Raw genomic sequence first — 24,039 nt, 5'->3', positions numbered from 1 at the left:
TACTTACGTTATGTCCCTGTTAAGGACTTGATCTAAAATTCTGTCAGAGCCTTTCTGCTGGACTCGTTAGGTTGTGATCCTTCCAAAATGAACCATGGTATTTCACAGTAAGCAGCTAACTTTTCTGTCATCCAAATTTCAGAGCTTGCCTTGCCTTGAACGCTGTAGCCACTAAAACCAAAGCAGTTTTGTAGGTGGCTGAATGCCATTTTTATTTTAAATTCAAATGACTATCCAGAGAGAGGAAAACCAAGACAAATCGGGCCACAGTCTTTCCCGAGGCTGCTGCTTAGCATGTTGTGGAAGTTAGAATTAGCCATGCAATAGCTAGCTGCCCTTAGTGTGCTGTGTTTAGCTCAGGCTCCCTGTGTTTTTAAGAAGAATGAGCGTACAGCTCCCATAGGTGCTGCAAGCAAAGTGCAAGAAGTGCTTGGCTACACTAGTCCAAAGGGACTGGCTATTGAAATTTCACTGCTGTGTCAGGTCACAGGCACTGTGTAAAGCCACATTCCTTGATCACAGTTCCTGTTGCCTTTTGTTACTGCTTAAAAGAGAGCTGCATGAAGCAAAGGTGCTCATTCTCAACCCCAACTCTGCCATACTTTCTACTTGATTTCTGCCAAATAAGGTAGTTGTATGTGTGTTGCTTCACTTAGTATCCGAGGTTTCTTCTCCACCTCACATACAGGCTAATCTTTGCACGATTTGAAAATCTGTGATGCTTCTCTTATCATTAGGTTAGACTGAGATTAACAGCCTTGATATGGTCAGGCGGTAGCTGCTTCTATGTGCGAAGGTTAGCATTTGTGTGACTAACTGAATTAGGCTCTCATGACTAGACCTTCTGTTTAGCCTTCAAAGCAAACAAGATTTTCACTCAAATATGCCATATAATATGACCAGGAACAAATCTCCAGAATGATTCTTACAAGACTAGTTGCTTATCACTGGAAGATCCGTGGTTTCCTGGAGATAAAAAAGCTCAATGACTGTCGGGAGAACCCATTTTTTTTTGTCAAATGTGGAGAGGAGGCTAGCCAAAAGCATAGCAAAAGGTGACATAAAGTGTTTTCTGTCTTTAAACCATTCTGCAAGAGAAAGATGTTCTGACATGGAAGTTGTTGAACTGAAACAATATCAAAAATACATTATGAATTCTACTATGTTTGGTGAGTTTTCTCAAAGTCTTGGAATAAGGGAAAAACTACAGTGGTGATTTTTCACTGTTCTAGAGACAAGTTTGTGAAAGGTATTCAAGTATTTTACATATGAATGCTGAAAAACTGGAACATTAAAGGAAATCCAGTTTGAACACACCAGATTTTAAAAGGGTGATGCTGAAAAAGAAGTTAGAGGATTTTCTACATCAGTGACAGGAATATGCTTACATAGCCTGGTTCAAAGTTAGTGTGGGAGACTGCCAGTTAAGAACACAGTTGTTTGTGGTAACCTGAAAAGATTGAGTTAATTTTGAGGATTAAGATTGAGGAAATTTAGCCTAGGAAGAGGGCTGCTTAACTTGAAGAACTTGTTCTACCTTAAAATACCCCTACCCCTCAAAGCTTCTGCTGGGAGATGAAATTTCAGAAATTGTGTAGCAATGTTACAGTTATTTAAAGGTATTTCAGTTTTTGTGGGACCTAAAGTTCACAATAATTTTCTTTTCTATGATCTTATAGTTTTTAAGTCTGTTTCAGCCTCTTTTCCCAGTATCTGAGTTTGCTTTGCTAGACAAGTTCAGTGTATAACAAGCACAGTAACTGCATGATTATTTACTTAGGGCTTTGCCTTTGCTGAAGTCCTTTCATTGGGGCTTATGTGCAGAATTGCAAGTGCTTAGTTCAGTGAAGTGTGGTTTAGCAAAGTACAGTCCAACAGTAACCATACTGAAAATTTTATCTTACCCTTCCTCTCCTACAGCACAAAATGATAATGTTACAATACATAGTTACATCACTAAACAAGGTAGTTACTAGATCAGAAATCCCTGCCTTGTATTATTTTTCCATATTGCTAACAAGCATTTTCCTTTCTGCCCCTGGTGTTCTCAAAACACTTGTCCAGTAATGGTTCATAAAACAACTGTGCTCACTTTATCAGCAAATCTTCTAAGATCTCCTTTTTAACTCCAGATGAAAGTTCTCATGGTATTACTGTAGAGTCATATGAACAACATTGAATTTCCAGTGCATTTCCAGGTAAGTAGGAAGAAATTTTCTGAGTTTCAAACTACCTTGGAGAAGACTACAACTGAGAATGAAACCCATGTATTTCCACAGTTAAGGTGCACTGCACAATCGCCTTGCTTCCAGGGAAGCATGTAACCTACCATAAGGAAGGCTTAGGGTGCATCTAAGGGAATACTTGTGTGTATCCCCTGCAAACGGCCCACAATGCAATAAGACAATGAGCTTTTTCTTTTTGCTTATTAGAGTGGCCAAGTGTGTCAAGAGCTGCACCGGAAGCCCCCAGCTGCACTGTTCTTTACTTGTGTGGCAACAGGCCCCTCCCTGATCTGCAGCCAACCCACCCAGGTTTGCTCCAGCATTTGGCAGTGGTCTCCTACGGCTAGCTCTATGCTGAGGAATTTTCTGTAAGGCTGCAGCTGCCTGGGAAGGATTTGCCTGAGCTTCCAGCTGCCTTGGCAGAGCCTGCACCTAAGGCAAGGACTCAAAATCACAACCTCTGGCAACCAAGGCAATAACCATGCTACAGGTAAATCCAGCTCCAGCCTGTACTTGGGAATTCCAGCCTGCCTGTATCTGTCCTTCCTTCCCTTAGGGAAAGCAGCAATAAGGCCATGGGGTTTTTGTTTGATTGGTTGTTTTTTTCACCAGAATGTCCAAGGAGATTCAAGCACTTTGTTGAAGGTGTTCAAACCCCATGCTTAGAAGAACTCAGCTCATCTCTTACTTAGGGACAATGTGACAAAGTGAGGCCAAATCTAGCAGTTCTTGGAGAGCAAGAGCTAGGACCCTGGTTTTTGGTGCCTTCAAAGGCTGTGTGGCTAGAAGTCCCACTTGCCTCCCAAGAAGGCTTCCTCCTTTTTCAAGGTGAAACTAAAACTGCTAAGTAACTGCAGATGAAAAAGAAACAAACCAAAAAGTATCCCTTTGCCACTGATGAAAGTGGGAGGCTAGACAGAAAGTCTAAGAGGAGATCAACACAGGACTCAGGCGTGGAGATGTGACAGTGTATTAGTCACTCTGCCACCCAGCTGAACTCTGCTGGGGCTCTTGCTACTGTTCCCTTCTTGCTAGACTCCAGGAGACAAGGAAATTCCTGGAGAATGGAGTCATTCTTGAAGGAAAGAGGGAGTCAATCCTATTCCCTTCCAGCACCGATGCTTTTTATGATGCTGCCAGTGCCCCTTGCAGGAGGTCCTGCCTGAGAGACAATGGGATCAGAAGTTTCTACCATCTCCTCTGAGCCCCTAAAGCACTGACATTGCCTTGTAAGACGTTTCTTCAGTTTGTCCCCTGAGTTTTCCAGATGAATCTCTGCTTGTGACCTGCAAACCCAACAGCTCTTGCTTAAGAAACAAAATGGTCCATGGGATCAGGTAGGACAGGTCTCCATTTACTGCCAAGAGGGTTGTGGGAAGGAGCAAAAGTGCTGCTTACTGCCACTGCTACTTGCTTTGTAGGGATACACAGTTAAAGCTCCTTTCCTTCCTTTTTCTCCAAAAGACTATTTATGGATTTCTGTGCTGGAAAAAGCTTAATCTGTTCAATTTTGTCATCCAGTTCCAAGGGAAATACAGGTGTGAACTGAACTGCAAAGTTCTAAGGTGACTAAGAGTGCAGAAAGGGGTGTAGGTTTGACATGTACAGTTTGACCTGGAACTGCCAAGCACTTGTAAATTAGAATTCTCTGACAGCGCCTGCTTGGGAGCCTGCTTATGGCACCTGCTTATGGGCAGCACTGACCCAGCACCAAAACTGAAGGGGCTGCTATAATCCAGAGCACTGTAAGGAACACCATCCTGTGCATGCATGTAAATTCCTATCAGAATAATGTTTTTTCAGTGCTTACTAAGAGCATACAAGTGTCTGTGGGGAAATACCAACATTCATTCTTCTCAGAGGTGAAACCCTCTACTTGATGAAGTACAAACTCCCTTTTGGAGGCAGCTTTGCTTTTTTTGTGTCCAAAGTGATTTTACATTCTTAGCCATAGACTGCCCTGCAGTGGTGAAGCCAAAATCTGCAGCCTTACTGACTTATACAGGATCTTTTAACTTCCTTATTTAGAAGTAGTTTGCCCATCACTAGAAGGGACAGAAAGAGCCCATGCAAACTACAGAACAAAAAAAAAAAAAAAAAAAAAAAAGAAGCAAGGGAGATTTTAGTCTTCGGTGTAAATATAGTGTGCATCAAAATGCCACTAGTGGCTTGGAATATTTTATCTTTTTTTTCATAGGAAACAACGCAGATTTGATCACACCTTGTATCTGCTTGTCTCCAGAAGCTATTGTTGACTTCAGCCAAATTTAACTGCACAAATGAAGATCTCAAAGACAGCTAAATGTCAACAGATTTTGAGAAAAGTGGTTTTTGCAAATGACTCAAAGAAAAGTATGGCTGTAGTGTCAGCACAGAAATCATTAGGTGACAAAGAATCCACAGAGAGTGACCTTGTTAATTCCCCAGGAGAAAAGTCTCAGTCACATCTCACAATGAACCTAGAGACAGAAATCCTTTGAAACCCATGCTAAAGCAGAAACCAGGCTTCATTATTTCTGGAGCTTGCTTTGTAAACTGACAAAAATTCCTTCTTCTTAGATCAGCTACCTCTCCCCCTCCACAGAAATTAGCTCCGTAATCATAGTATCCTAAAGATGCAAAACTTCTGGAGTTTCATTTTCTGTGCATTCCTACCAGCGTCTGCGTTCTAAGCTGCAATACATTTGGCAGGGCTAGTAGTAGCACAAAATGGTGCCACCAATTCTTTAGGTAGCAAAGATGCTTGTATTCAGGTTGGCTGTGGCTCAAGCTCACAAGGGTAAAGCACGATTAGTGTTCATTAACAGAGACAAAATAATACCGAAAGCATTTTCCACACACAACAGAAGGTATAGATTACCCTCATTGTACTTCAGATGATCCAAGAGAGATGTCCATCTCTCAGCTAATCTCCTTCAGCTCCCCTTACAGTAAGATCAGATAAACAGGCACTTTAGAATGCAATGCAGCTAACGTCCTTTGGATATGTCCTTTGTTATGAGACAAATGAATGTTGAAAATTATGGCTATTTCTCTCCACCTCCTGTAGAGGAAGCCTAGGATTACTAGCTCAGAGATGGGCATCTGGTTTGCAAGCATTGGAATTTGTAGACCTCTTACTATAGTACTAACTATACATCCCTTCATATTCTCATACCTGAGGGACTACTTTCTTAGTGAAAATACATAATTGTGATGAACTGAGACAGTTCTAACATACACAGCAGCCCTGCTAAAATGAGATCTAGTGCTGAACGAGAAGTTTCTCCGGGTCATCTGGATCACTTCATGATGCATGATTCATCTTTAGCTTTGTTCTGGCTGACAGCATCAACTTCTGCACCACCTTACACATTGAGTCCTCCAGACAATACCTTCTGATATTTCAGTTTTTAAGGAGCTAGCAACAGATACCCCCAAAATTTAGGCAATATGTCACTTGACTTCCTACAACTTGAAAAAGAACTTTTTTTCTCTTTTAAAAGTCAGGCTCATCAAGGCAGCATGAGAATAAGTACAAAACCCATGTTTTTTGAAATGTGCTTTTAATCATTCAGAGAAAATAAGCTGATTATAAAAAGACCCAAAAGGCTGTGCACTTGGAAGAACACAAATTTGTGTTCTTATTTTGTGCACAAATAAATACAGCACTGTTAAAAATAATGGAAGAACAAACAGGGTACAGTAATGGGGAAACACAAAGTTCAAAAGTAGTCAAGGAAGATGAGAATTGTCCTTTTAGTTGAATGTTGCTAGTTTTTTTCCCCTTCATTTTGCTGTTAAGCTGATGGCCCTCTTGATACGGTTCAGAGTGCTTTCCTTGTCATTTTCTTCTGTGCTCTGCAACTCACTGGACTGTGAGCTGCTACATTCAGTGTCTTGACAGCTGCAGCTTTCCACATATATATACTTATGTGAAATTGAATTCCCAGTGGGGCATTTCAGCTCCACTTCTCTCACAGTAGTCCTTGATTCCCTGCAGCAGGAACAGCTGTGGTCCATAGAATTGGCCTCAGCAGAGTATCTGTTAACATGGAAAATGGCAACATTACTCTGTGCTGGAAGCCAACATACAGAGGAGAGGGTGAAATTAGGTACAGAACTCCTGTGAGAAGTTTGGAATAATATGTAGAAGAGCCACAGTTGTGGCTAATGAAAGCGCTAAGCTCATCTGACAGAGCAGTGGTTAGAACAATATGCTTTTGAAATTCATTGCATTTGCTGAGATTTTTTCTGATAAAACAATTAGTATGGAAGTCCTTGTAAAAAAATTCAGTGAGTTCTAGGAGCTCAGCTTCCTTATATCCCTCTCACCATCCTGGCACTGATGGATGTTAAATACACCAGATCAACATCTGAGGGCAGACAAAGCCCTGACCCAAATAAGAAAACTGCATAGATAAGTGGCTATAATGTCATCTACAATGGCATCACATCAATCAATTGGCTGCAAGGGCTACAATTGCATCACGTCAATCAAAGTGCATATCCCAAACCAGGCAGTGTTAACAGGAAGGGAAAGCAGCAGCTCTTTCTGTTCTTATCTCACAGCAAAGCATTTTTTGCAGCTTTGTGTTCTTCAGCTTCCCAAGCACCATTCCTAACCTGCAGAATCTGCCAATATCAGGCTACAAACTGTGTCAAGAGACATATTTACTTGTATTTGTGTGCAGAGGCAACCACAGCAAGACTCTAAGATGATAAGGTATTTCGAAATACTAATAAACCACCTGGCTATTCGGGGTTCAATCTGAGACTAAAGATCAGTTTTCTCCCATGTAAGGTACCATGTGGCATATTCAGTGATAGGCAGCAAATGGCAGTTTCTTTGAGGAGTTAGAATTACATTTTTTCCAGTGTTTTAATAGCTCAGTACCAGGTGTCCTGCTAGCCACTTTCCTATAGCCAGTTTCTTGTAGATTCTCTTATTTCAGAGAAAAATGTACAGTGAAACTATTCTACTAGCACCAGCACTCCACCCCTATAGCATTGTTTTTTAATTTCTTTATTGTATAAAAATTGTGCATGTTTCAATTTTCCTTTAAAAGATATATGTGTTTTTCATTTTAGATGTTAATTATTGAGAAGCTTTTCAGCTTATGAGCATCAGGCCTGGCTGCTCTCTGGGCTCATTCCCATTACAGGAAATAATCCATGATCTTTTGTGATGATTTCCAGCCAAGGTGGTCTGACACAAATGACAGACAAGACAGTTCTTGATGGATAGATAGACCTTATCATAGCTGTCTGAATCCCAAGGCAATTTAATACACTTTTCTACTTTGTATTAAGACAAATCAACTGTTCAGTCACAGATTTCATGATTTTGTGCCCATGATTTGGGCAGCTGATAGTTTCAGGTCTTCTACCATTCTGTAGTCTAACTATTTATTGTTCCTTTTATATAAACAAGCTCAGTGCCAGCAGAATTTGAATCTCATTTTCCAATCAGTTGACTTACAGTGAGGAGGTTCCACATGTTCCTTCACATTCAGTCATGACAACTCTGTCCACAGAATGGCAGCCCTTATAGGTGATAAAGTCTTTTCTTTGACGGACAGAGCAGGGTGTGGGACTATCCAGAGGTGCACCTATAGGGAAAGATCAGAAAACACTTTCAGTGAAATAGCTCCAGAAGTTCCTTGCAGTTCACCACCCTCTGGGCTTCACTAGTGCCCTCAAAGAATTGTCTTATGTGGTCTTTCTGCTCCAGTTTAAACTTTCCCAGAGATATTGGACAGTGAATGCTTGGAATAACAAACATAAATATAAAAGCATCTATTTAAATACAAACATATCAGCCTCTATGGCTGGAAGATGGTTTGATTTAAGAAGAAAATTCATTCTCTGTAGTGTTGATTCAGGTACATTGGCATACTTACAGGTTCTGCAACAACCGTTAGGTAAGAATGTAATAGTTCCCTAAAAAAACAAAGAAACAGGAGAAATAATATTATTTTCTTTCCCTATATGAAAGAGGCTTTTAGTGCAATAACTGAGAAGACCAGTTCCTCAATGGCTGGAAATAACCAGCAAAAACTGTAGCATTGATCTGAATAAACAAAGACAATGGTTTCTTCCAGACTTGATATCTATAAATTTACAAAGGATTGTGGAAACAAAGATAATGCTTTGAAGAAAGTCTACAGTGAACATAATGCAATTTTTCCTCAGAAACAATTCCAAAAAATGTTTTTTCAGAGGCTTATGTATTTGAATGGGAAGTATGCATGGCATTACTGGCAGCCTGCTGACTGAACAGCTTGAGTTTCTGTAACATTCAAGAAAACATGGCTCTTGTTCAGACAGGACCCTGCACGAAGCAGTCAATGAGGACTTTGTATCTCAGTGCCGACCAGTGTTTTGGCTACTGAGAGACAGCTGCCAGCTATAAGCCTTGAACTCTCACCCAGGTATCTTATTTTATACACTCTATAGGTCTGTGCATGGATGCAGCAGAAACTTTTGCCCTTGGGACTGAGAAACTTTGGTTGAAAGGCCATCACAGCTTAATTTGACTGTTGTTGCTAGTTAGGTGGCTGAACTAAACTGAAGTAATCTATGCATTGAGTAGAGGGTGAGTTTTCCATATTTACTTACAGGTTTGCAGCTCTCTTCATTGAATGCTGGGCAGGTAATCTCAGATGTGGAAGAGATGAGCTGGTTGTGGATATTTACACAGCTATAAATGGTGCAATTGTTGTAAGGATCATTTTTAAACTCTCCAGGCTGCAAGTGAAATAAAAAAATGTAATAAGGAAAGCTGAAACGAGCTCAGACAAAAATTTTCTTGTCATCTGACAATGACTTTCCTCTTGTTCCCCAGTCAATTATTTTTAGATTAATAGCTGTTTTGGATACAGATTATTACATGTATTGCCGTATGCCATATGTGGAGAGAATCTTCAGTTTTACATGGGATTTCTCTTGGAAAAGAAAAATCCTCTAAAGTACGTAGAGAGCATTAGTAGTAATTCACAAAATCATCCATGCCAATCAATTCTGCCTAGGGAAAGCTAAACTGTTGTATGGTATTTAAGAACAATCCTAAACTTTCACCCTACAGGGGCAATAAAATTGTTTCATATGCAGGTTTTACTGGTGTTTTTCAGTACACAGAAATCAAATAATAAACCCCAAGCTTCCCAACACTGCAAGAAAAACCCTTCCAATGGTATTGGATTTATCATTCCAAGAAGAGCCTTCCAGAAAATTTGATTTCATGAGTCCTTCCTTCGGGCCAAAAAATTGTAGATAGGCTTTGCTTTATGTGAGCTTCTGACCTTCCAGGTGCAAACTTGCACTAAGCCTTATCTCTGACAAGGAGATGTTCTCACTCTGAAAGGGGGAACTTTACAAATTTGATACAGACGTAAGATACAGAGCATACTTACACTCAAGATGAGGTCAGAATTCTCTGATGTATGTATAACACACTTAGTCTGCACACATCTTCCACAACATTCGCCTTTCACTGGTTGACGTTCATATCCCTAGATATTAAAATTAATTAAAAATGAAATCACTATGATAGATGCATTTTTGAGAAATAAATGAAAACATACTAACCCACTAATTGATTATGCTTTGAAGTGCACTCTAGATTTGTACCTTTCTGTGTTCCAACCCAATGGAAGAGAAGTAAAAAAAGCAGGATATAGATGGAATAAATTAAAGCACTATAATAAATATGCTTAATAATTAAATATCACTCCGATAAGTGCTCTACAGAAATTTCCCAGCTAATCCTCCCAATGTGAACTGAATACTGTAAGTTACACAGTCAGGCTTCACGCAATAGATTGCTCAAGGACAGTTGGTATCCACACTGAAGTTGGACTCCGGATTTCTGCTCCCTGTCCTTTGCTTATATCACTCAATGATCAAACTGTTTTTCACATACATGGGTATTTTGTGGGTTTTTTTTTGTTTGTTTTAAGTTTGTCACTTACTGGTTCACAATATGTGTTGCATGGAATATGTTCACAAGAGATGATATTCAGTTGAGTGCTGATGTTAACTTCATTAGTGCAGAAACAATTCTGACACTTATCAACAAAGACTGAGGAATTAGGCTACAAATTTTAAGAAAAAAAGTTCATATATTAATGAGATATGACATGTGACAGACATTTCTTAATTTTCAAAAAATCTGTAAACCAAGCTACGGAAAAGAAAACAATCATAAAGACTATTGGATAGCTATTTGGCTAGCCATTTATGAAGACAACATTTTAAATACCAAATTTAATTTAACGTGTGTCTTTATTGAAGTCCTGTATAGCAATGATAAACTCAGATATTACAAGGACAGGTGTCATACAAATATCTGCAATAAAACAATTACTAGACGCAACAGAATTTATTAGGAGTCTAAGTCTGTTTAGAATAATACTTATTTACAGATATTTTCATTTTTGAAAGCAGTCTTAAAACTGCAATAACATGCTGACAGTAAATATGGACTGACTTTTAAAAATGCATGCACACTTAACTCTAAACCCAAATCTCTCTCTGATACTGACACACAAACAACTTTTCAGTCCCTTTCAAACACAGTAACCTTTTCAGAAAAGATTTAGGCTTTGTGAAATTGATGAACTCCTGACAGGAATTTGAAAATTTCTAAAATATTGATTGTACTAGATAAACCTCCTCATAGCACTTCTGATAAAGCATACTAACTGGTGTTCTAAGCATTTTCAGAAGACTGTTGAAATACAAACTCACCAAGAACTCAGCATTCTGATGTACACAAACCCTCTTGGGAACTGTTAAGAAGCAAGGAGTTAGGTGGTTACTAGGGGAAAAAAAGCCCAAAACAAAACATCTTTACCCCACTGTAGTCAAACTCATTTCTTCCACAATTAATCACAATGCATATGGTCAAATACATTGGTTATTTCCCATTTCTGGTAGCAGATATGACATATATAAGGTATAAGAACAAATACTGCATGTGCAAAAAGGGAAGAAGATTTGGCCCAATATATGCAGTCCAGTTCATAGCCAAGAATGTCCACCTAACAGGTACAAGTAGCTCCTTGTTTCAATTACCAAGAACCAAGCAGACTTTGTAAAGCTACCTTCTACTGGGGACACTTACAGGGACATTTTGCTAGATTAAGCTGAGATCACAGTCCCAGTTAGTCCTGTAGCTGTTCTTACAAGTACTTACAACCGGAAAATTGAACTTGAGCCACCTGAGCTATATCTTATTTCTTAGTTGTTTGTCATAACCATAGCAGTAGTAAACAATATTAATAGTAACCAATTTGTAGAATCTGACTGTGTTTATTACCTCTTTCAACAGGCTATTGCATACAGTCTAACAAAGTGTGATGCTAAATTACATAATATGTAATGCTAATCATTGTAATATATTTACAAGGGACTTACCACACTGGTACACAGGACAGCACTGACCACTGGGAATATGAGAATGAACTTCAAATCCCAGTGTACACTTGGGGGCTTTACTTGTGCACAAGCTTGTATTGCATTCTGAAAAAAAAAGAAATAAGCCAGAAAGCACATTAAATCACAGCTACTAGAAATAGGCATCTATCAAAGCATTTAGGATAGACTTTCCATTGCTAGGAAACAGTCCAGATCCTCTCCAAAGAAACAGATTGCAGAAAGAGAACATTTTTTTCCTAGTGAATCCAGGCACTGGATTGGGGGACTGCACTAGTTTATGAAATGTTTTTTACCAAGTAATTACCAAGTGTTAAAAAGTATCACAATTCTTTGCAGAGAAGTAGTGGACAACCGTTACTCTCTCCAAGGTTGTAGGCAACTGCTGCAAAATGAAAACCCACATAGAATTTCATAATCTATCTGCATTTTACTTGAATAAAATGTGGTCCTGAACTCATGAACTATAGATTTAGTTGAGTCCCATAACTGTAAATTCAGTTATGCTGAGCCATTGTGATATTAAAACATATTTTCCTTAACACTAGGCAAGCTGATTTTAAAAAGCATGAGGAAAGATACTATTTTGTTACTCCCTGCTGCAGGTCTCTGGTGCTAAACCAGTTCAGTTCTCTTTTCCTTTCTATTCCTAAAAGGTATAGAAAGACTAAAAACAAAAGTATAAACTCACTGCAGGTGACAATAGGGCAGCAGAAGTCTTCAGAATTGACTTCATTGACCTCATAGAAGCCTTCTCCATCACAACCGGTCTTACTTTGTTCGGCACATTCATGAGGCTCACATACAATGCCACTTCCACCTTCCATGCAAATACAGTCCTGACAGTCTACTGTAAACTTTTCCCCAAACTGTCATTAAAGAAAATAAAGTGAGTAGTTACTCAAGCATGGTTACTAATTAAAAGAACAGAAGCAAAAACAGGAATGAAAAGCTGGGAGACAACAAAACAAGACTGCACCAGTGGAGACTACTGTCCTCTCCCCACCCCCAGCTTCTACTTGAAATACAAAAGCATACAGCAGCATACCTCTCTTGGTATTTTATCCACTCCAACACAGCCTGTGAAAATATCAAAATAAATTTCCATTACCACTCATATAACAATAGACATCTCTATAATATGTTGTATGACTACTGCATACAGTCAGATCTATGTTGCATACGTGAGAAGGAAACAACAAAGAGGAAACAAACATGCGTCCAAGTGAAGCAGTATAACTCACCACAGGTTTTCACACAGACATCCACACCAGAGTCATACAGCATTGTTCCATTAGGACAGAAACAGCCTTCTACTTGTTTAGTTGAAGTTTCGTTTTGTTGACTGTAGGAGACAAAATGTTCAGAGGAACACCATTACTGTCATAGGCATGCAGAGGAGGATTATGTCAAATAACTTTTTACTGAAGATACAGTGGCAAATGATCATGTTTGCGATTTAGGGATTGTCAGTGTTCACATTTGGTATAGCCAAACAATGTAAACAGTACAGGCACCCAGATTTAGGATCAAGAGAACAGTGGTACCAAATTTGACAGTTGATTTAAGACATAACAGGAGGTTGATTTCTCTCATCCACCTACGCATTCAATATGACTGAACAGTTGTTTGAGCTATAACTAACAGTGAAGGAATTATTTACCTTGATTTGCAGGTTATCTCTTTAATAGGACCACATGCTCTGTATTCTTTATCTGAGGGGCATTTATAAGCTGGAATGGGAGAATAAAAAGGAGGAAGAGCTCAGTAACAGTATCATATAAAAGCCCTGTGACCTTATGCCAAGAAATTAAACACTGACTACTCATTTTCCATGTATCTTTGATCATCTTGAGAAGCAAAGAGAAAAAAACCCCCCAGATATCAGACTCATGTCTGAATGGAATTATTTTATGCAATTTAGCCATAGAAAAATAGCACCATACTTTACATTAAGGACATAAAACCAAGAGTCTACATCTTGATTACAATTTTTTTCATAATTTCAGTCTCTTTTGAACAAGTTCTCAAAGGGGAGTGTATCCCTACCCCCTGTCCTCTTCTTACTACAGCTGAAAATGAATGCATATGTCACTAAATACAGCGTGATCTGCTCATGCCTGCAAAACACAAAACTGCCTGTGTACAAAAAAGTATCTACTGATACAGATGTTTCTGGCACAGCCAATAGATGTATATTTTTGCAGGCTCATTTATCATTTCCATTGTGAAAAATATTACCTTAGAGGAAAGCAACTGGTGTGATTTATTGGTGTCTTCATTGCTCGAAAACCAATATGGCTTACCGTTAGGACATTGTTGACGAAAGAGTTCCTTATAAGCTTCCCTAATAGTTCAAGATAAATGGCCAAATACTTACAGCAAACACCATTGGTATGACTCCTCCAGTCAATGCATACACTTTGATCAGCACAGGTGGCAGCATAAATCTGCAGACTTGAGCATTCCAGGTCTAAGTTGGGAAGTACACAACTATCAAAAACGCAGGCTGCATAGTACTTTTCAGGCTGGACAAAACCATGGCACGGCTCAAACAAACTAGAAACAGAAACACTTATCATTATTAGTTACTGAATGATCCATGAATTCTTCAATGTGCTTAACATATTATAACATGGCAACAATGGTGCTTAACGAGGGGTGAACAAGGACTATTACTGAGAGGTTTTTACTAAGAGCACTAATCTAGATTGTAACATTTCAACATATCTTAAAGCATTCTCCCCTCACCTACAAAACACTCAGGCACCAATCTTTTCTGTCCAGGAGCTACATGAATATTATGAAGTGTAAGTATGAACTACTTTTCTAAAGAGATTTTTGGGGTTTGTTTTGTTTTTTTCTTAATTCTGACACAACGTTCTAAAAATGATATCTGTTTTCAGTTGGACTCTGTTTTCTGCCGAGTGTGTGAAAAGGCAAGAGCATAGGACAGTGGAGAGCAGAGAGTGTGGAAGAACAGAAGAACATCGAAGAAGTTTAATGTAGCAGCCAGAGGTTGGAAGCAAACTGTCAGCAAAGAATTATATTTAGAAACAGTAAAAGGAATGGAAGTAACCCACAAAGCTACAAGAAATGGAGCAATAGCTAGAAACACTTTTTATTGAGAAACAAATCCTAAAATTGCTGCTTAATTTGAAGATCAAAGGCTTATAAACCTGAGAGGAACACCTACCTTCCCAAAAGAAGCTCACAGATGGAAGATTCTTTGCAAGGCTGTTGTGGGGTTGTGCTGGGTGCTTTTGTAGGAATTAGGCCTGGGGAGCACTGTGGTTTGGAAGGATCAACAACTTGCCAATGATCTGCCATGGTTTCACAGTTATCTGCAATGTTTCCATTTGGCAACATGCAGTCATCTGCCGTGTTGTTATTGCAAGTACCTAAAATTGGTAAGGGGAGAAAGAATTCACTCACAGATTTGTTATCAAATTCCATTCATCTTTGTGGCAGGGCTGTCATTTACCTGTTTGTGGTTTTCTGAGAGTACAGAAATTACAAGAGTAAGCCTTACCACACTGTCCATGAGTGTTGTTGCCAAACAGACTGTAGGGCATTCTGATAGAAAAGGACAAGCCATTGTAGGTCACGTTCATTTTTAGTTCAGGAATTTCCACTACACGATTTATGCCTGACTCATAGATGCTCAAGCCAAATTTTTTATAAGGCAAAGCCACTGCCTGTTTGTTTACTGTCACCTAATAAATAAAAGAAAACAGCAGAGAGACATATATTTAGTTTGACTTTAGAAAACAGTTGACTGTTCATTACTTTGCATTGGAGAAAGAATGTAAAGGCAAATAATATGCTTTTAGTTTGTAACAAGTGTCCCCGTGTTTCCTTTCATGTTACTGGAAAGTTGAACTTTTCTTCTCTGAGCTAAAGAAAAGGTTTATCAGCCACCGATAAACTAGGCTAAAATTCAGAGTTTAAACGAGCTAAATTCTAACACTCAACAGATTTATTAGAGTGACTATGGCATTGAGAACACCCCGTGAAAGTGCAATATAAAATTCTCCTAAATTCCTAGTGCACACATTTTTAGCTTTCTTGGCATAAAGGCAACATGTTTGTAGGAAAAATAAATGAAAGAAATAAGCTAAAATCTCTATTATCTATATGAATACAGTAGCCATGATATACCTACGGAACTAACACTACTACTTTTACTCAGCAATGGTAGATTTCTTTGCTTTAGAGAAAAAAAGGGGGTCCAAATATTGCAAATTTTCAACAATATGCTGCAACCTAACTTGTAATATTCCCACACGGTAATGTACAAAAATAAACAAAACAAACCCCACAAAAGCCTAAAAAGAAACACTTCTCACCAAATTTGAAGCCCCAAAGCTGGGGCATCATGTTTATCAATGAAAGAAACACATAAAAGCCCCTATTCTGAAAAATTAAAAAGGTGATACCAATCAAAGCTACTAACGGTACTTTTAAAAAATGCTTAACCACAGCATTTTATTGTTATGTCTAGTTTATGTTGTATCTTCCCATTCAACATTTATTCTTTTCCTTTGTTACATTAATATTAATTATAAATTAATTTATTTTATATCCTTAACTCTTAGCAATTTTTCCATGTTTGTGTATTTAGGAGAGATAAGGCACTGCAAATATTTGAGATTAAAAAGGGAGAAAGTTGTAGAAATTTATCTCCATATTCAGAGTCAAAAAACTGTCCTTCAAAGCAGTCCTATTTTATAATCCAAACTGGTATTAAATCTAAAACACAGATTCCTTTTTTTTTTTTTCCCTAACATTGTGAATATAATTATCTGGTTGATGCTGTATTAATATTTTAATCAAGAAATCAAAGGTAACGTTCTCCAATACCTCTACTTGTAGAGTATTTGGTTTGACTGTCGCCATGCGCACTTCCTGAGTCTCATGTCTCACAATGAGTGTTCGAGGACAGGAGACTACATCCCGTGTATCACAATGGTAGTTATCAATGTAGACACCAAAGTTGTCAACTTTCTTATGTATCTCTTCCACAAGGACGTATGTACAATTCCCTTGATAGCTGTAGTATAGTCCATCAAAAGTCATGTAATGTGGGTCTCCCCAGCCAGTGCAGTAGCCTACAAAAACATACAGCTAGGTTAGCTTCTTATGGCAACATACAGAATCAGATCAGACTACAAACAAAATCTGTAGGAGTGCGATTCATCTCATCTAACTTTAAGCATTTAGATTTTAAAGTGTGTATGTCAATGCATGAGCTCATTATCTAGAACTCATCAATAACAGAGAAAAACAGGCATTTTCAGGGCACAGTTCATCTGACATTTCTGATAGACAACTGAGAATAGGATTAACTGCACCCTAGATATGCCTCTACCAATAGACTGAAAAAGTAATTTATATGTAGGCTTCTAGCCTATAGATGTCTGCATCTGGACATTTAAATCCTGCCTTGGGAGACCAATTTATTCTATGAACACAATAGTTATGTAGAAATGATAGCAAATTAAGTAAAAGCCCCCAATTAGCTAAAAAGAATCAGTGAAGCACTCCAAACAGATCAACACTAGGAGTGTGAGGGTCACAGCCTTGTGCGATACTTGTCCCCTGATAAATACCACTGCTCCTAACACTAGTATTGTTTCCACAGGAGATAAAATATTCAACAAAATATATACTTACAATCACACTCCCAGTGCCAACAGCATCCATCCTCATCAATGACTTGCACAGGAGAAAGTCCATTGGCACATGTAGGTTTAGGAGGTGGGTTACAGATTACGGGAACCACCTGGATTATATTGTCTTCTATACATATTGCTTTAGTGCAGTCACAGATCCACCATGACTCACCTGGCTGTGTTTGGAAGTGGGGGAGGTGGGGAGGGAAGAGAGAGAGAAACCTTATGAAGCAGTCTGACTGACAACAGTTATGCCTGAATATCTTTTGCAGAGTATTAAAATGCTGTATGTTTATTGACAATTTTTTCCCCACCAGAAGTCTGAAAACAGGAAGGAAGTGCAGCAGTCAGCACCATCAAGGCCTGAAAGATGAGCTAGCACTACTGAGAACTGCTAAGTGAAAAGCATTACTTATAAAAGGCAAGCCAGTAACCTGAAGCAGGAATTGCCTTTTATAGTTTCAGCTGTCTGAAAGTTGGATGTCTGATCTAATCTCATCAGCTACACTCCCTCTCTAATCAACAGTGAAAGACATTGATCAATATCAATGATCAATATATGATCAATCCCTTTCCATGAATGCTTGGAACAGATTAACAGCTAAAGCTACAGTGAACATCAGCTATTCGGGGAGTGATGTCTCAGGGGTTATGGGCATGCATTGTGATTGTATGCATTTTTTCTATCTTCCACCAGTTTTTCAGCTATGTATAATTTTCATCCCTGCAGATCTACTGAACAAGTTGGTAGACATCTAAGCTGTGAGGAGGCTTTAGAAATGTACGAGACATTAGCTTGTCTGTGTCAGAGGTGGAGGGTTCCAAAAAACTCAGAACTCTGAGTCAAATTTCAAGAGCATTTGAATGTGGTGATCTGTTTCATAGTCCTCTCCTGAAACTAGGCTATGACCAAGTATGTCTAATTCCAAACTCAGACTAGTTCAGCACTGTGGTTTATTGTGGGGGTCCACTGTAAACATATAAACAACTTTTCCCCACTCTGGATCTATTCAAAAACAGAAACAGAAAAGATAGTTTAGCACCACTTAGCCCTTGGTTACTTCTTCATCAAAGCTATCTTACAATAAAGAGGAACATTGAGCTGTGATCTACCTCCTTGAAGAAAACCTTTTTAAAACTATCCTTGAAGAACTAATAACAGTATGTAAGCTATCAAGCTGAATATCATTGGAAGTCATGCTGATACCCAAGAAAACAGAAAGAAATAGAATGGACAGATACTTCATTTTCTATCCAGATTAATACCTAGTCTGTATGTTACTAGCATTGAAATTATATACCTAGTCTCCATACAAAGCAGAATGCTGAAAAAACTCATGAAATCTACTCACCGCATAAGATTCATTAGGAAAAACAGAACAATTTCTTCCAGGAGTGGTTGGTGGTGGAGTTGTAGTTGAACTTGAAGCACTTAGTGGAGTAACTGTACTGTACGTAGAACTTCCTGTAATGGTGACTGAACTTGATGTTGCAGTTGGCCCAGAAGTACTAGTTGAGCCAGGGGAAAAATATTCAGAGGTACTGGTGGTGGTGGTGGCAGTAATTGTGGTAAAATTTCTAGAGGTTGTTCCTGAAGTAGTGGTAAAAGATTCTGTTGGAGTTGTACCAGAGGTGGTGACCGGCATGATGCTGGTTGATACTGATGGCGGGGATACAGTAGTGATAGCAGTAGACTCTATGGAGGATCGTCCTGAAGTCATGGTGGTGGTGATGGCAGTTGATCTTGTGGGAGTAGTGTGAGTTGCAGTGGTTGTCATTGTGCTACCAGTTTCTGTTACTGTTGTGGTGCTGTGGGGAGTGGGCACTGAGGGTGTGGGGCCCGAAGTGGCAGTCGATCCTGTTTCAGTGACTCCAGAGGTGCTGACTGTCACTGGGCTTGTTGACACTGGTGGTGGTGATACAGTAGTGCTGGCTGTAGACGTTGGGGAAGATGGTCCTGAGGTTGTGGTGCTGGTGGTGCTGCTAGGTGGTCCCGTTGGAGGGCTCCCAGTCCCCGTGGTAGAGGTCTCGTGGCTACTTGTTTCCATTACTGTTGTGGTGCTGTGGGGAGTGGGGCCCGAAGTGGTGGTTTTGGTGGTTGATCCTGTTTCAGTGACTCCAGAGGTGCTGACTGTCACTGGGCTTGTTGACACTGGTGGTGGTGATACAGTAGTGCTGGCTGTAGACGTTGGGGAAGATGGTCCTGAGGTTGTGGTGCTGGTGGTGCTGCTAGGTGGTCCCGTTGGAGGGCTCCCAGTCCCCGTGGTAGAGGTCTCGTGGCTACTTGTTTCCATTACTGTTGTGGTGCTGTGGGGAGTGGGGCCCGAAGTGGTGGTTTTGGTGGTTGATCCTGTTTCAGTGACTCCAGAGGTGCTGACTGTCACTGGGCTTGTTGACACTGGTGGTGGTGATACAGTAGTGCTGGCTGTAGACGTTGGGGAAGATGGTCCTGAGGTTGTGGTGCTGGTGGTGCTGCTAGGTGGTCCCGTTGGAGGGCTCCCAGTCCCCGTGGTAGAGGTCTCGTGGCTACTTGTTTCCATTACTGTTGTGGTGCTGTGGGGAGTGGGGCCCGAAGTGGTGGTTTTGGTGGTTGATCCTGTTTCAGTGACTCCAGAGGTGCTGACTGTCACTGGGCTTGTTGACACTGGTGGTGGTGATACAGTAGTGCTGGCTGTAGACGTTGGGGAAGATGGTCCTGAGGTTGTGGTGCTGGTGGTGCTGCTAGGTGGTCCCGTTGGAGGGCTCCCAGTCCCCGTGGTAGAGGTCTCGTGGCTACTTGTTTCCATTACTGTTGTGGTGCTGTGGGGAGTGGGGCCCGAAGTGGTGGTTTTGGTGGTTGATCCTGTTTCAGTGACTCCAGAGGTGCTGACTGTCACTGGGCTTGTTGACACTGGTGGTGGTGATACAGTAGTGCTGGCTGTAGACGTTGGGGAAGATGGTCCTGAGGTTGTGGTGCTGGTGGTGCTGCTAGGTGGTCCCGTTGGAGGGCTCCCAGTCCCCGTGGTAGAGGTCTCGTGGCTACTTGTTTCCATTACTGTTGTGGTGCTGTGGGGAGTGGGGCCCGAAGTGGTGGTTTTGGTGGTTGATCCTGTTTCAGTGACTCCAGAGGTGCTGACTGTCACTGGGCTTGTTGACACTGGTGGTGGTGATACAGTAGTGCTGGCTGTAGACGTTGGGGAAGATGGTCCTGAGGTTGTGGTGCTGGTGGTGCTGCTAGGTGGTCCCGTTGGAGGGCTCCCAGTCCCCGTGGTAGAGGTCTCGTGGCTACTTGTTTCCATTACTGTTGTGGTGCTGTGGGGAGTGGGGCCCGAAGTGGTGGTTTTGGTGGTTGATCCTGTTTCAGTGACTCCAGAGGTGCTGACTGTCACTGGGCTTGTTGACACTGGTGGTGGTGATACAGTAGTGCTGGCTGTAGACGTTGGGGAAGATGGTCCTGAGGTTGTGGTGCTGGTGGTGCTGCTAGGTGGTCCCGTTGGAGGGCTCCCAGTCCCCGTGGTAGAGGTCTCGTGGCTACTTGTTTCCATTACTGTTGTGGTGCTGTGGGGAGTGGGGCCCGAAGTGGTGGTTTTGGTGGTTGATCCTGTTTCAGTGACTCCAGAGGTGCTGACTGTCACTGGGCTTGTTGACACTGGTGGTGGTGATACAGTAGTGCTGGCTGTAGACGTTGGGGAAGATGGTCCTGAGGTTGTGGTGCTGGTGGTGCTGCTAGGTGGTCCCGTTGGAGGGCTCCCAGTCCCCGTGGTAGAGGTCTCGTGGCTACTTGTTTCCATTACTGTTGTGGTGCTGTGGGGAGTGGGGCCCGAAGTGGTGGTTTTGGTGGTTGATCCTGTTTCAGTGACTCCAGAGGTGCTGACTGTCACTGGGCTTGTTGACACTGGTGGTGGTGATACAGTAGTGCTGGCTGTAGACGTTGGGGAAGATGGTCCTGAGGTTGTGGTGCTGGTGGTGCTGCTAGGTGGTCCCGTTGGAGGGCTCCCAGTCCCCGTGGTAGAGGTCTCGTGGCTACTTGTTTCCATTACTGTTGTGGTGCTGTGGGGAGTGGGGCCCGAAGTGGTGGTTTTGGTGGTTGATCCTGTTTCAGTGACTCCAGAGGTGCTGACTGTCACTGGGCTTGTTGACACTGGTGGTGGTGATACAGTAGTGCTGGCTGTAGACGTTGGGGAAGATGGTCCTGAGGTTGTGGTGCTGGTGGTGCTGCTAGGTGGTCCCGTTGGAGGGCTCCCAGTCCCCGTGGTAGAGGTCTCGTGGCTACTTGTTTCCATTACTGTTGTGGTGCTGTGGGGAGTGGGGCCCGAAGTGGTGGTTTTGGTGGTTGATCCTGTTTCAGTGACTCCAGAGGTGCTGACTGTCACTGGGCTTGTTGACACTGGTGGTGGTGATACAGTAGTGCTGGCTGTAGACGTTGGGGAAGATGGTCCTGAGGTTGTGGTGCTGGTGGTGCTGCTAGGTGGTCCCGTTGGAGGGCTCCCAGTCCCCGTGGTAGAGGTCTCGTGGCTACTTGTTTCCATTACTGTTGTGGTGCTGTGGGGAGTGGGGCCCGAAGTGGTGGTTTTGGTGGTTGATCCTGTTTCAGTGACTCCAGAGGTGCTGACTGTCACTGGGCTTGTTGACACTGGTGGTGGTGATACAGTAGTGCTGGCTGTAGACGTTGGGGAAGATGGTCCTGAGGTTGTGGTGCTGGTGGTGCTGCTAGGTGGTCCCGTTGGAGGGCTCCCAGTCCCCGTGGTAGAGGTCTCGTGGCTACTTGTTTCCATTACTGTTGTGGTGCTGTGGGGAGTGGGGCCCGAAGTGGTGGTTTTGGTGGTTGATCCTGTTTCAGTGACTCCAGAGGTGCTGACTGTCACTGGGCTTGTTGACACTGATGTTATTGACTGTTTTATAGTCGTGCCTGTGGTAGACACTATACTTTGTATTTCCGTTGTTCTAGTTGTTGGCTGTGGGGTAGCTGAAGCAGTAACTGTAGTACTTATCGGTGTTCCTGATTCAGTTGTTGTACCCTCTTTAAGACAGGGAGAAAACACAGTATTTGATTTTAAGTAGGCAAATTGCAATTATATTGACTTCATTTCATTTTCTTATATGCAAATAAAATTCAACAAGACTAAGCATAGGGTATTTAGATGGGAATAAAGCAGTTACTGTTTTATTAAAGGCTTTTGCATAACAGATATTACTAAAAAAATCTTCTACATCTTGTATGGGAGACATTGATGTTTATACTTTATCGATGATCAATGTCAGACAGAACAGGTATCTGCAGTTTTAAAACTTTATACTGCAGAGAAGAGTTCAGCAGTCCTAAATCCAGGGTTATTCCTTTTGTTGATTAGTGAACTCTTTGGTTAATTCTGTATTGCTGTGCTACTTCATGTGGCATCTTCATACCAGCATTGATTATGCTCAGCGTCATTTGATTCTACTGAAACTGAGCAGTTGCTGGGGCAATCTGTGTTCCATACCTAACTCCAAGGCCTTTAAGACTACTCACCCACAAGCTATTTTGGCATGCTAGGAACCCCAAATGCACTTTTCTGCTTTTTCCTTCTCACATGACCAAGCCAGTTTTCATGGGCCCTAGTGGAGGCTCCTTTAAAATAGTTTTTGATTAGCATTTTATAAATTGTTCATGATGCTCACAGTTGAGCGTCAGAGCCATCTGTTTGTCATTTTTCAGTATGATGTAAAGAGACACATGGTAGATAAAGAAGCACTATGTACATAGTAAGAGTGCAGTCATAATGCTGGAGGATAGAAGGAAGTAAGATATACTGCTTCTGTCCACACAGTCCACAAGGTCAGTCTTTCAACTAAAATTAATTCACATTTGGGTGAGGACAGGCAAACTCCTTCATGTTCAGAAGGAAATACAGGAACAGGAGGCGTACTGTCACAGAGGCAGATTCACTGCAATGTTAGGGGTCTCACATTGCTGCCAAAACATCCGCTTGCTTTTCAGCAGTCCGCAGACAGCTGGAGAACGACGCTCATGGGAACGCTAGGAGAACCCAGCTGCCCAGAACCTCGGTCCGTAGCAAGGGGCAACCCGCCGTCTGAGCTTTTCCCCAGACCCTGCCAGGGAAAACCTTCAACGCTTCCTACAGCCAGAACTGCAGGTGAGTGGCAGCAATGGCCACAGAGGCAACACAAGAGAAGAAAGGGAAGAAAGTCTGCACAGCTGTGCCCAAACAGCGCCTGAAATGACGATGCCACAAAGCCAAGCCCGCTCTCCCATTGCACACCATGGGTCCCGCTGTGTGCATTCTCTCCAGCTGAAGGACGAGGTCCAATAGCAGCAAGAGCAAGACTTCCTTCCCACCAGGTCAGTATCTGTCTAAGCTGGGCAGAAGCACCAGGATGAAAAACTCCTCATGTTCCCAGTAATCAAAGGAGCAGAACTGAGAAGCAGAAACATGTGCGCTCTCCCTCCTAAACAGACAGCTCAGTACAGGACCCACTCTTCTCCACTCTTGTGAGACCTCACCTGGAGTACAACATCCAGCTCTGGGGTCCCCAGTACAAGACAGACATGGAACTGTTTGAGCGGGTGCAGAGGAAGACCATGAAAATTACCAGAGGGCTGGAACACCTCCGCTATGAAGGGAGGCTGAGAGAGTTGGGGTTCCACCTGGAGAAGACAAGGCTCCAGGGAGATGTTATTGTGGCCTTTCAGTATATAAGAGGGGCTTATAAGAAAGACAGAGAGAGACATTTTACCAAGGCCT

At 41.6% G+C, this 24,039-nt stretch overlaps 1 protein-coding gene across 1 annotated transcript in view; it reads right to left on the bottom strand.

Annotated features, from left to right (window-relative positions):
- Positions 1-5,814: 5,814 nt before the first annotated feature.
- Positions 5,815-24,039, bottom strand: part of MUC2 (mucin 2, oligomeric mucus/gel-forming) — a 57,869-nt gene continuing 39,644 nt past the window's right edge. Inside the window, exons 37-54 of the mRNA XM_075048660.1 lie at positions 18,670-22,316; positions 17,319-17,493; positions 16,506-16,753; positions 15,175-15,358; positions 14,839-15,043; positions 14,023-14,201; positions 13,306-13,375; positions 12,887-12,987; positions 12,691-12,722; positions 12,334-12,511; positions 11,625-11,729; positions 10,956-10,996; positions 10,178-10,300; positions 9,620-9,718; positions 8,826-8,954; positions 8,108-8,147; positions 7,687-7,816; positions 5,815-6,249 (exon numbers count right to left, since the gene is read on the bottom strand). Of these exons, the coding sequence (XP_074904761.1) occupies positions 5,994-6,249; positions 7,687-7,816; positions 8,108-8,147; positions 8,826-8,954; positions 9,620-9,718; positions 10,178-10,300; positions 10,956-10,996; positions 11,625-11,729; positions 12,334-12,511; positions 12,691-12,722; positions 12,887-12,987; positions 13,306-13,375; positions 14,023-14,201; positions 14,839-15,043; positions 15,175-15,358; positions 16,506-16,753; positions 17,319-17,493; positions 18,670-22,316 (5,942 nt within the window). The 3' untranslated portion in view covers positions 5,815-5,993. The remainder of the gene's footprint in view (positions 6,250-7,686; positions 7,817-8,107; positions 8,148-8,825; positions 8,955-9,619; positions 9,719-10,177; positions 10,301-10,955; positions 10,997-11,624; positions 11,730-12,333; positions 12,512-12,690; positions 12,723-12,886; positions 12,988-13,305; positions 13,376-14,022; positions 14,202-14,838; positions 15,044-15,174; positions 15,359-16,505; positions 16,754-17,318; positions 17,494-18,669; positions 22,317-24,039) is intronic.

The sequence above is a fragment of the Buteo buteo genome, chromosome 16 (assembly GCF_964188355.1).
Source record: "Buteo buteo chromosome 16, bButBut1.hap1.1, whole genome shotgun sequence".
NCBI lineage: Eukaryota > Metazoa > Chordata > Aves > Accipitriformes > Accipitridae > Buteo > Buteo buteo.
This window is presented reverse-complemented; position numbering and strand designations above follow the sequence as displayed.